Here is a 12,882-nt window from a genome sequence, read left to right on the forward strand (position 1 = left end):
TATGATGCCTCTTCATTAACTGATAAAAATTGATAACGTTCAGATAGATAAGACCTGAACCAGGCCAATGCAGTTCCTGTAATACCAACACAATTTTCAAGCCTATCAAAGTTATATCAAAGAATATTATGATATGTTGTATCAAATGCAGCACTGAGGTCCAATAACACTGCAACCATGCAACCATGATCGGATGACAGAAGGAGGTCATTTGTAACTCTTAGGAGTGCTGTTTTTGTGCTATGAAATGCTCTAAATACAGATTGAAATTTTTCATAAATATTGTTTCTTTGTAGGAAGGAACATAGTTGAGCAGATACAACCTTTTCTAGTATCTTTGATAGAAAAGGCAGGCTTGAAATAGAAATAATAATTAACTAGTTCTTTGGGATAAAGCTGTGTTTTTTAATAAGAGGCTTAATGACAGCTAGTTTAAACGTTTTAAGAACAGATCCTAAAAGTAGGGATGAATTCAAAACATTAAGAATAGGTTCAGAAACTTGTGAAAATAATTGTTTTAATGATTTGGTTGGTAAAGGATCTAGCAAAGACATTGTTGATTTGGACAAATTTAGCAGTTTAGACAGTTCTTCCTCTCCTACTGAGAAAGAAGCATTAGTGTGTCTTTATTGGAGAGATTAAGCTCAGTCTGTGTCTCCTTTTTCTCTATTTATATGCTTCCTTCCTAATGAGCTGCAGATGGCGATCGGTGCTGATGAGGTGACAGGTGTTAACAGTTTGGACTTGTGGTGACGCTGCATTGGAACACTTGCCACCTCACCCCAGCTCAATGTTGGACTTTAAAGAGGAAGTCCTGGAGCGTTAGGAACCACCTGGTGACAGGTGCATTGGTATTCTTTGCCGAGGCCATCCATTGGAGGGGCGCATGGTTTGCGCTGGGGTGAGCCTCCAACTCACGTAGATGACTGGGTGCTCTTCTCCCTCATGCAGCTGTGACAACACTGCACCCAGTCCAGAGTGGAAGCTTTATTCTGAAGGATAAAGGGGCAGCTGAAGTCAGGGGCATGAAGGATGGGTGAGGAGGCCAGGGCCTTCTTAAGGGTCTGGAATGCATGTTTGGGTTCCAGGCAACTCTTTCTGGCCGCCCCTTTTTTGTCAGGTCTGTCAGTGGGCTGGCTTTGGAAGAGAAGTTGGAGATGAAACATCGGTAATAGCCCACTAACCTCAAAATGACACATACCTGGGACTTATTGGTAGGCCCGGGGGACTTCTGTAGAGCATCTACTTTGGCTTGCTGCAGCTGGATTAGCCCCCAACCAATGTGATATCCCGGGTACTTCGCCTCCACCAGCTCGAGATGACATTTCTTGTGGTTAGCTGTGAGCCTAGCCCATCGCAGCTCCAGGAGCACCCTCCACAGACATGTAAGACATTACATCCCATTACTTCAAGTGGACTACTACCTCATCGAGGTAGGCAGGGGCATAACTTTGATGAAGTCAAGCAATATGTCCATCATTCATTGGAACTTTGCTGGTGCCCCATGCAGCCCGAAAGGAAAGACCCGGTAATGCCAGTGGCCCCTAGGAGTGTTGAAGGGAGTTTTCTCTTTCACCCCTGGGGCTAGGGGAACTTGCCAGTAACCCCTGGTCAAGTCGAGGGTGGATATGAACCTGGAACTACTGAATCTGTCCCGGAGGTTATCCACCCGAGGCATTGGGTACCCGTTAAAGCTGGATGTTTCATTTAGCTTCCGGAAGTGATTACAAAAGCAGAGGGTCCCATGCAGTTTTGGGACCAAGACAATGAGGCTGGACCACGAGCTCCGAGATGGCTCGATGACCCCAAACTTTAGCATGTACTGTACCTCTTCCTCTACTGCCAGCCAGCGAGCTTCTGGTACCCGGTAGGGCCACTGTTGCACGATGACTCCAGGGGTTGTTCTGATTTTATGCTGGATTACAGTGGTGCGTTTGGGATGCTCACTAAACACATCCTTAAACTGACTGACCAGGGTTTCAAGCTCTGTCTTCTGGTTGGCTGAGAGCTGTTTGTCTAGGTGTACAGTAGGATGTGGGCTTTCTGCAAAGGTCACCATCTTCCTGGAAGGAGAAACACAGCACTTCAGTAGGTTGATAATGGTATCTCTGCTACTCTCAATGCCACCCCGGCTAACGGATGCGATGGTTGACCGGCACGACATTCTCGACGACCAAATAGAGACTTTTTCAGGAAGCCAGGAAGTTAGAAGTTGCTGTGGGATCCACCACCATGACCTGGTCCCCGAGTAGAAACCCTCGAGCTTGGGCAGGCCATTTGTAGACACACAATTGGGCATGCTGGGCTTCAGTGAGATGTTTTCATACTAGGGGCATAACCTATTCAATCCACTGCCACATGTCCCGTTCTTGCTCAATGAGGGAGCTCTGGGGTGCGAGATCCTGCTCTCAGTCCTGTCGTGTCACATACAGGAGGCCCCGGGGTTGTCGGTCGAACAGCAGCTCAAAGGGAGTGAACCCAGTAGAGTCTTTGGGCACCTCATGGATATCGAACAGCAAGTACGGGATCATGAGGTCCCAGTCACGCCCATCCTCTGCCACGACCCTGTGGAGCATCTGTTTTAGGATTTGGTTAAACTGAGGGTGGTAAACGGATGTCCGCAGCTGTTTCACCTTCAGGAGGTGGCAGAGGTCTGCCATCAGCTGGGACATGAATGGAGTACCCTGGTCAGTCAGGATCTCTGAGAGGATACTCACGCAGCTACAAAGCAGGAAGAGTTTATTGGCAAGGTGGCCTTGCATAGGGGTACTGCCTTAGGGTATCGGGTGACATAGTAACCGGCCATAGGATGAGTATGGATGTGCTCCAGGATGGTGGACATTTCGATCTTCGGTACTCCAGTAATGTCCTCCTCTCCCCCTGCCACTCGACAACACAGTACAGCAGACCATACTTGATGATAAAGTGTGGGAGTGGGTGGGATGCGGGGAGCCATTCCTGGCCTTCCACCACTCAAACTTGGGACCAGCAGTCTCTCAGCGTGTTATCTTCAGGCTGGGTGCATCCAAACAAGCCCCCCCAGAGACCTGTTGCAACAAATCCATAAAGACATTAGAAGAATGATTTGAACACTCACCCCCTCGGTCGCTCTCAGTGGCCAGGAGAGCTGGTTTGCAGTGCCATTGATTCCAAGCCCAGGGAAGGCGGCGTGACTGGGAAGGTGGTGTTACTGGCAAAGATAACAACTCCTTAAACCCTGGCCAATCCTGGCTGAGTAAGATGGGAATGGGGAGATCAGCAACAATGTCCACTTTCAGGGGCTTTTCAGTGTCTCGCTGTGCACGCAGGTTATGGAGATTGTAGATTTAGATCCTACTCAGGGCTTGATCAAATCCAGCTGTGCCAGCATCACGGAGCTCCTGGTATCCAATATGGCAATGGTAGTCTTCCCCTCAAGCTTCACTCTGTGTGACAGAGCACCAGATGGCAAGGTTCAGTGAACGATAAAGCTGGCCAACCAGGCACGTGCGGTAGGGTTCAGTGGGCATGGGCTTGTCCGCAGGGCTCGGGATCGCCATTGCTGGCTGCCATGGTGAATTCACCCACCAGGGGCAATGGCTGCTCTCTCGCTAGTGTCCCTGGCTAGCGTGGCCTCTGCCAACTCCACCGCCTCCACTAAATCTGCCAGATTTTCGGCATTCCTCATGCTTACAGTCCTCTGGAGCCATCTAAGGAGAGCGTGCAGCAACCACTCAATGACGACTTTTACAGCAACCTGGGAGCCACAAGTGGGCAAGCTTGCTGAGCTGCCCGCCCACGTACCGGGGCAACATCCACATGAGTCCAGGCAGCGAAATGTTGCTCTGCTCTCACCGGCGACAAACCCACTCGCGCCTGGATCTCTCCTTTTGGTACTGTATAATAATACTCTATATAAAATGTCATCCAGGTCACTGAGCTTTGTCAGATGGCAGTGAGCGGAGGCATGTGACTCTGAGAGTGGGAGGTATTCAGCCATCTGGAACAGTCTTTCTTCCATTTTCTGCTGTCTGGCGGCCAGCTGTTCGGTGAACATCTGTTGTCGTGTGGTTATAGAGAGGCAGCGGATGATAGCTTCCATTTTGTCCCACTGTTCAGAATCCGAGTGACAAAAGAGCAGCTGCTCGCCTGTAAGAGATAAAAAAAATTGTTACCTGTTGTGGGATTTTATCCACTCAGTCTACCCACATTCTCCACCAGTTGTGGCAAGACGAGGGATAAAACATAAGCAGGCAGACAGATATCGTTCAACAGCCTGGTGGGTGATTTATTTACACTGCCAGGTAATGAGGTGAGGTGAGGGAACCTGTGCAGGTAGGAGTCCTTTGGCTGGGTATTGGGGAAAACCTCTGGGCTGGTGAAGTGCTGGGCCTTTAGTAAAAGTGTGAGGCGCCGGTCTAGCCATTGCTATCAGCTAGGGAAAGAGCGAAAGAAGGATTAGTGTGTCTTTCTTGAAGAGATCATGCTCAGTCTGTGTCTCCTCTTTCTCTGTTTATATGCTCCCTTTCTAATGAGCTGCACATGGCGATCAGTGCTGATGAGGTGACAGGTGTTGGCAGTTTGGACTTGTGGTGACGCTGCATTGGAACACTAGCCACTAATATATATATGTATATATATATATATATATATATATATATATATATATATATATATATATATATATATATATATACAACAGTTCTGTATGGTTCTTGAATCTGATTGGCTGATAACCATGCGATATTCTGCAAATACCAGCACTTATCCAGCCTCTTAACCCTTCACACTTGTGTATTACTCTGCCCACATACAGCGACAAGCAGAGGACACTCTACAGTTTGACAAATATTGCTGCTGTTGGACAACATAATGTACTTTTGAGGCTTTTTAGTCGAGAATGTAGTTGTTTAGATTGCAAATATGCAGCTAGGGGTGTCAAAATTAATTATTTTTTCAGTGCAGATGTGGACAATTCGGTATCGGTTCAGTAATTCTCCTAACTGGTTATTATGTACTGACATCATTTATCTCATATGCGATATATTGCGATAGCTTACTATGGCGAGGGAGGCGAGTGTGAGTAATTAAAATGCTCTAATTACTTAAAAATGCAGAAACTGGGCACTTTTTACTGCATGTGTGTTTGCTGGACAGTCTTTCACTGACAACGATGTTGTTGACTGACAACAGAAGCCCTGTTTCACTGTAATGGAGAAAATGAAAGTACAATCTATTTCTCTCTCTCTCGCTCTCTCTCTTTCTCTCTCTCTCACTATTGACCTTTGACTTGCTGGCTGAGGTAATGTTTCTACTCCTCTTGGCTGTTAAAGCAATACTTCTGGATAAAGACACAAGCGCGTGTCTGCAGAGTGAGTTTTCTCCTACGCGTCTATTATGGATCAACTGTGATCGTCGCTGTTGTTTGTCAGTGTCACTCATCAGTGAACAGCACCAGAGTGTTAGAGCCAATCACAGCCCTTTCAGTTGAGCATGTGACCAATCATAGGGGTGTAAAAACTCGCTGGAGAACGCTCAGAAAGCAAGCGAGATATTTACAATTTTTTATTTGCTAGAAATGCTCATGTTGTTCTGTGCATGTACTTGAGTTTTTAAAGGTACAGTTCATATATCTGACTGTCTGTTTTAAAAGACAAAATTGTATAACAATCATTATAAATATAAATATATTTATAAATTTTAATACAATAATTGTTGTGCTGTAAATTAAAATATAAAATTGTGTATGGAAAGCATAGTCAATGCACTGTGATGCACCGTGATATCGAATTGAACCGAATCGACAACATGATAATCATAACTGAACCGAACCGTAAGACCAGTGTAGGTTCACACCTACATAGGCAGTTTATTTATAAAGATAGTGCCTATTTTACAATATTTCTAATTTCAGAGCATCATATGCAGTGCATCGGCCCCCATAAGCCTGTCTGAGCAGACCAAAGAAAGTGACGGTTGACGTTCCGCCACAAGATGTTGACAGAGACCACATATTAAATCCTTAGGGGAGAAAAACAACATTTTCTCAGCATAAATTTCACACTACTGCAGAACAAATCATTATAAATCAGGTAAGTGACATTTTAAGTCGATCTCGCTCTTTTGTATTTTGTATTGCTCTATCTACAGTATCCCACAGAAACTGGTAGTGTTTGCTTTGCTCTGGCTTTTTAAGGGTAATTATTGTGAAATCCAGATTGCAATATGCAAAGAGAAAAACTGGAATATCTCTGTATACTGAAGGCATTTCATGCCATTCAGCCTTATAATCTTAAAATGTGAGCAACAATGACCTGTTTTGTCATCACTTTAGACATTACACTAGAGAATCATTCAAATACTAGCTCTATATGCTTATTTCCCGTGGCCACCATTTTAAAACACGAAAGCAAGGATGCAGTGGGAAGAAACCGGGAAGTATCAGTATCAGCATTGTAAACATTGCAAGAACATGCTGTGGACTTCAAACCTCCACTTGCCACGATTTCAAACTGTAAACATCTCTTTAATATCATTCAGTTAAGTTTAATTTAAACAATTAAAAGCATATTAGGCATCAAACAACATCACAATCTCTTTAGGCCTGTCCTCCTAGGCTCCTGGAACCAGGTACCCAGTTAGAAATGTTTAGTTCTCTACATGTTTTGAGACTATTACCAGCAATGTTGCATTACTGTTTTCGGCGGGTAGTTTTGTTTTAGTTCCCAGAAAATTCTCTTAAAAGATAGGAAAACATTTTCTAGAAACATTCTAACCACATTCGTTGGTAACAACTTTAGAACATTATATTCTAACATTCTTATAACATTATTAGTGGGTAGTTTTCTTTAAGTTCCCAGAATGTTCTCTTTAATGGTAGGAAAACATTCACTAGAAATATCCTAAATACGTTTCGAAGGAACATTCACTGTAAAAAATGTCCATGATTTTAACAGTTAATGCATCTACAATCTATAGTGAAAACCTGATAAATGATTAACAGCTCATTTCTGTACAAAATATGAAAAATAGCTGTAACAGATCTAACCTTTGTTTTCGGGAAACTAATTAGAGTGTCTGAAATCTCACCACACACCCTCATTCACTAGTCCCTAAAGTAGTCAATTAGTTTAGTCCACAAGACTGAATGAATGTGAATGTCCACAAATGTGAATGTCCACAAATGACTGAATGATGAACACCTGCTGTTAACAAGCACAATCACTAAAAGAAAGAACAAGAAATACAACTACATACACAGCCTCACAACAAACCAACTAAATTAAAACAGGATTAAATAACTCCATTAAATAACAGCATTAGCGGCTTCACTCATTACAGTTTGACTTCAATTCTCTCATATCTGCAAGAATATTTGATAATGAACAGAGGTTTATATTTTTATTGAAAATGTTTCATTTAACCTCACCATCATGGAGATCAGAGGCTGCTTTAGTTGAGCTCTTGAACCTTTACTCTTTAATCTTAGTGTTTCTGAAACTCATCAGCTATAGCAAGAAAGGCAATGTAAAACTGTACTGTGTGTACTTAATCATTACTGATATAGTATTTAGCATTTTATAATTTAAGTCATAGAAAATAGTTGTATATGAAATTGTTTGGGATATGTTACAGCTTCCCATAGAGGTTCAACAAACAATTATCAAGAAATTAATAAGAAATTTAATTACTTTCATGCACAAAACCTTGAAATTTCCAGCTACATGATATGACACAGACATGAAGAATCAGGATATGAACCTCAACAATGGTTGCTAAAAAAAGCTGCTTAATTCATTCATGCTGCAATGTATGCTGGGTGCCAGCATAGTACAAAAATCTCAGCATACATTGCAGCATGAATATATTATGCAGCTTAAAGTTCTTACAATCTCTTTATTTTCCTTTATTTTATGTTGGGGGCGGGTAATATTTCAGTATATTGTTTTGTATTGTTCAGGGTTGATTTTTATTTTTTTGTTAGATACCATTATTGAGATTCAGAAACAAATTGTCTGTGTGTTTACGTACTGCCATAGATCAAACATTCTCATAGTAAATGGTGTATTTACACCTGTTAAACAATCATGGGCTGCTGTAGGTCAAGAGGTTTCATTAACATATGTTATTAATTTCTCACAACTAACAAGATAGTCAATGAGTGCACAACCAGGTGAGGGTAGTTTCAATACCATAGTTAATCTTAGTAGTCTTAAGCTACGGTCACACCGGGCTTTGTGTGTGCGAAATTCTGTCGTGCGGCGCTGCAAAAAGGGGCGGGATTAAACAAGATGATTAGACATTAAAAAAGCGAGCGATAGCTCCATGTTTTAAATTTCTGTCCAGAGAGGTCATGTTTTGATCCTCAATTGGTCTCATGCAGTCAAGTGATGCGATTTAGCAGGTCAGAGTTCACCAAGCTTGAACTTTGCACCGCAGCAACCTGTGAAGCTACGGTCACACCGGGCTTTGTGTGTGCGAAATTTTGTCGTGCTGCGCTGCGAAAAGGGGCGGGATTAAACAAGCTTATTAGACATTTTAAAAAGCCAGCGATCGCTCCATGTTTTAAATTTCTGTCCAGAGAGGTCCTGTTTTGATCCTCGATTGGTCCCATGCAGCCAAGTGATGCGATTTCGCAGGTTAGAGTTCACCAAGCTTGAACTTTGCACCGCAGCAACCTGCGAAACTTCACGCATGACCCCGCGTTTCCGGTCTGACGCATTCGCGTGCATATGAATGGAAGTCTATGGGAAGAAAAGTCAAGTGTGACCGCAGCTTGAAACTTACATATTACCCCGCGTTTCCGGTCTGACGTATTCGCGTGCGTATGAATGGAAGTCTATGGGAAGAAAAGTCAAGAGTGACCGCACCTTTACTGACTTTTCTTTTAGCTTTTCATGCTATTCAAACAGTGCAAGTAACACAATTAAGTAAAGCATCCAAAATAAATACTAGCGTCAGAGCAAATAGTTGAAGAGCCCAACTAAAGCAGACTCTGTCCTCCATCATGGTGACTTCGGATGAACAACAAATTTCATTAAGAGCTTTTGTTCATGTGACAGAAATAAAGTCAAAGGTCAGTAATAAGTGAAGCTCCTGATGTTTGTTTTGTTTAATGATCTCTGCTGAGATCTTGAGAAATCACATTTTTTGTGTAATTTGTTTTATTTTTATGAATTATTATTTTATTTAGAGTTATTTTCAGTTGATCTTCATCTTTGGTTTTGGCTGTTTTGTGTGTGTAATTCTTTCCTTCAGTGATTCTGCTGTTAACAGGTGTTCATCAATGATTATCAATCCTCCTTTAATTAGACACTTAATTATCTCATTAACTTCATCACTGTCTGAGTGTTCAACCCTCTGTAGTGAGGATTTTGCTCTGGGATTTGAGGGGTTAAATCTGTTCGATGAAAAATACAGACTTTGGAATGTATTTTTAACAGAAATATTCTGTAAACTGAATTTACAAATGTAAAATGTTAATGTAGATTACTGGCAATTTAACAGATTTTTTTAACAGTGTTGCTACAACATTACACTTTAACATTATTATAACGTTTCATCATATTGTTTTATTTTACTTACGAAAACATTCTCTTAAAATACAGGTAAATGTTCTCTAAAACATTCTAATCCCCTTTAATAGTACCATTGTTAAAATATTATACTTTAACATTTTCAGCAGGTATTTTGTTCTAGCTCCCAGAAAGCCTTCTATAAAGTTAGGACAATATTCTCTAAATATTCTACATGTTTGTTAATAACATTGTTTGTTTTCTTTTTTTGTTTCCAAAATGTACAGTAACGAATAACCATTTCAAATATTTAATTTTACTGTAGCAATGTGAAAAAGAAAGTTAAAATCTCTGCATTTTCTTACATTCTTGTGCTCATTGTATAAATAAATAATTAAATACTCAAATACTAATTAATTGTCACTTTAAATCTGTATGCTTTGCCACTATTTTTAAACCACTAGGTTTTGCTTATTTGTCTGCAATAAGTTTTTGAACATGACATTTTCTATATTTTAATAAGTACAGGTTAAAATTAGTATGTTAATTGTCTTTCTGTCTCGTTATTGAAAAGAAATCATGATCTTATAACATTTCTTCAATGTGACTGTGAAAATGTTGTTACTTTGGTTTTTATGAAACATTGTGAAAACGTTTTCTAAGAGAACATTGTTTAATCTGGTGCCATTTTAATCATTTTAAAATGTTTTTAAAATGTTGCAGATAAAATGTGCTAGCTTTGTTTAAATGTCTTATTGCTAGAACATTCTTCAAAAAACATTCCACATCTCACATCTCAATGATGTTCTTAAAACATTTCTCTAATGTGACTGTGAGAATGTTCTTACTTTCGTTTTATGAAACATTGTAAAAACGTTATCTAAGAGAACATTGTTTAATCTGGTCCCTTACCAACATTACAAAACATTGCTAGAATGTTCTTGTTCATTGTTTTGGGAAAAAATATTTTTTGAATATTTATTGGATATTACATTGAAATGTTTTTTTCTAAAATGTAATGTTCTTTAAAACATTAACACAACCTGTAGGGAATGTTCCTTTCTAGCTGGGTAAACACAGTGGGGGCTTCCCTGCTTGCTACAGCCTATGTCACCCGGTGAGCAATAAAAATTTGCAGTCCTCTGTAGCACACCCTCAAGTTGTCTGTAATAGTGTTGTCCTGGTCCTGATTTTTTAAAAACGACCACTTCCCGCTAAAATATAAGCGCTGCTGAGCGTTTTCCTAAACACCGCTGATTTGCCATAGTATTCACCGGTGCTCATCAGAAATGACTGTGATTGGCCGTGAAGGTCATCAGTTTGCCGCACTTCACTGAGCGCAAACACAGATACACGAACACTGGAGCATTTTAAATATGCAAAGATCAGTCAATTCTTCAGCGGATCGCTCGTCTGTGTTTGCACTCGGTAAACAGTGGTGAAGTGCAATGAACTGATGATCTTCACAGGCAATCACAGTCATTTCTGTTAAGCACCGGTGAACACAATAGCAAATGAGCGGAGCTGCGTTCAACAATGCTTAAATGTTAGAGGGAAATTGACGGTTTTTATAAATTTCAGAAATGAAATTCAGTATCTTGACAGGTCTAATATAGTAAAAGATACAGTTCATTAACTTGAGTTTGATAAATGGCATTGTAAATGTTTGGGAAAGAAAATGTTAGTTAACTAGTGCCATTTCCCTTAACTTAGCTGAAAATGAGGTCTGATATCCTTTTATTTTCATTTTCCATGAGTCAGGGTTCAATCTTCAACTGGCTGGTGGGAGCCGCCAGTGGCGGGTCACGTGACCTGACAGTGGCTGGTGGCAGCCGCCAGTGTCCAATTGCCTGGTCATGTGACCTGCCAGTGGCGGGTTAGTTGCAGTTGCGTCTGGTGTGTCCTTTGTCGCTTTTTCTTTCTCTGCTTTTATTTACTTGTTATTATCATGAGTATAATTTTATTAAGTAAAAGAGTCTTTAGAGTCTATATGTTTCCGTCACTGACATTTGCAGCAATGTTTCCTCAAAGAAGGTCTTACCACGTTCGCTTTCACTCTCTCAGACTGGTGGGTTACTGAAGCTTATTAGCTTCAGTCAGCAGACAGCGAGCTCCGAGTTTACCGCGTCTGCTTTAACTGTCTCTGTAGCTTTATACATTGATTTCCTATTATGAAATTGTGTATATTAGTCAGCTTAATTCCAGATATGGTCCTTAAATAGCCGAGATTACCACTGGCTTATCACGTCTTCCCCAGCTTCACCAGCACATTCGTGCTCCGAGATCGACGCTTCTCTTTGCACTCTCGATAGGAGCAATCAAAATTTTATGTATAATATTTTTTATTTACAGTCTATTGCGTTACATCAGTGATGTTTCCAGTAAATTTATCCCAAATAAGGTCTTCAAACGACCCGTAAACTGACTGGTGGGTTACCGACGCTAATCATGCAGTCAGCAGACAGGGAGCTCCGCGTTCGCTTTAACTTTCTCTCCAGCTTTATATATTGATTTATCATCATGAAAATACTCTTCTAGACCTTTTCTATTACCAATTGTGTATATTAGTCATTTTATTTCCAGATACGGTCCTCAAATAGCCGGGATTACAACTGGCTGGTCCGGTCTCCCCCCAGCAGCTCTGTAAGACTTCAGTAAAGTTAGCAACAGATTCACATTTTCTGGATCAATAACTCATGACCGAAACATTGTTCCTACACACAAAGGACCTTTTTTTAACCGTCGAAATGTATACAATCACCTACGATCTTATTTTTCAAAAAAAGAGATTTCCTACGCGCGAAGAGAGACCGATCCTTAGGAACCGTCTACAAAGAGCAAAACGCGAAAACCAATACTAAAAGCTGTCAATAACTTCCCTCTAACACATTATACTGCCATAAAATTCATCATCAATTTTTTAAACTTGGTTTAAAAAAACTATTTTGTATATTTTTTATGAATTTTTATTATGAAAAAATATTCAATAACTTTACTGAAAATTACTGTATGAATTGGGTAGGCTAAATTGTCCGTAGTGTATGAGTGTGTATGGATGTTTCCCAGATATGGGTTGCACAGTGCAACACTGACATGTGATCTGAATTTTATGGCAGCATAATGTGTCAGAGGGAAGTTATTGACAGCTTTTGTAGTATTGGTTTTCGCGTTTTGCTCTTTGTAGACGGTCCCTAAGGATCGGTCTCTCTTCGCAGCCTGCGCATAGAGATTAATATAATGCGTCCAGCGCGTAGGAAAGCTCATTTTTAGAAAAATAAGGTTGTAGGTGATTGTTCCTACACAAATATGACCTCTTTTCAACTGTCGCAATGTATACAATGTTTCAGTCACGAGTTATATATATATATATATATATATATATATATAT

The 12,882-nt window shown here is 40.6% G+C and overlaps 1 protein-coding gene across 1 annotated transcript in view; it reads right to left on the minus strand.

Annotated features, from left to right (window-relative positions):
* Nucleotides 1-3,559: 3,559 nt before the first annotated feature.
* usp3 (ubiquitin specific peptidase 3) overlaps nucleotides 3,560-12,882 on the minus strand; it is a 14,449-nt gene continuing 5,126 nt past the window's right edge. Inside the window, exons 6-7 of the mRNA XM_056451282.1 lie at nucleotides 3,954-4,128; nucleotides 3,560-3,689 (exon numbers count right to left, since the gene is read on the minus strand). Coding sequence (XP_056307257.1) covers nucleotides 3,560-3,689; nucleotides 3,954-4,128 — 305 coding nt within the window. The remainder of the gene's footprint in view (nucleotides 3,690-3,953; nucleotides 4,129-12,882) is intronic.

This window comes from Danio aesculapii, chromosome 25, assembly GCF_903798145.1.
Source record: "Danio aesculapii chromosome 25, fDanAes4.1, whole genome shotgun sequence".
In the NCBI taxonomy this organism is placed as follows: Eukaryota; Metazoa; Chordata; class Actinopteri; order Cypriniformes; family Danionidae; genus Danio; species Danio aesculapii.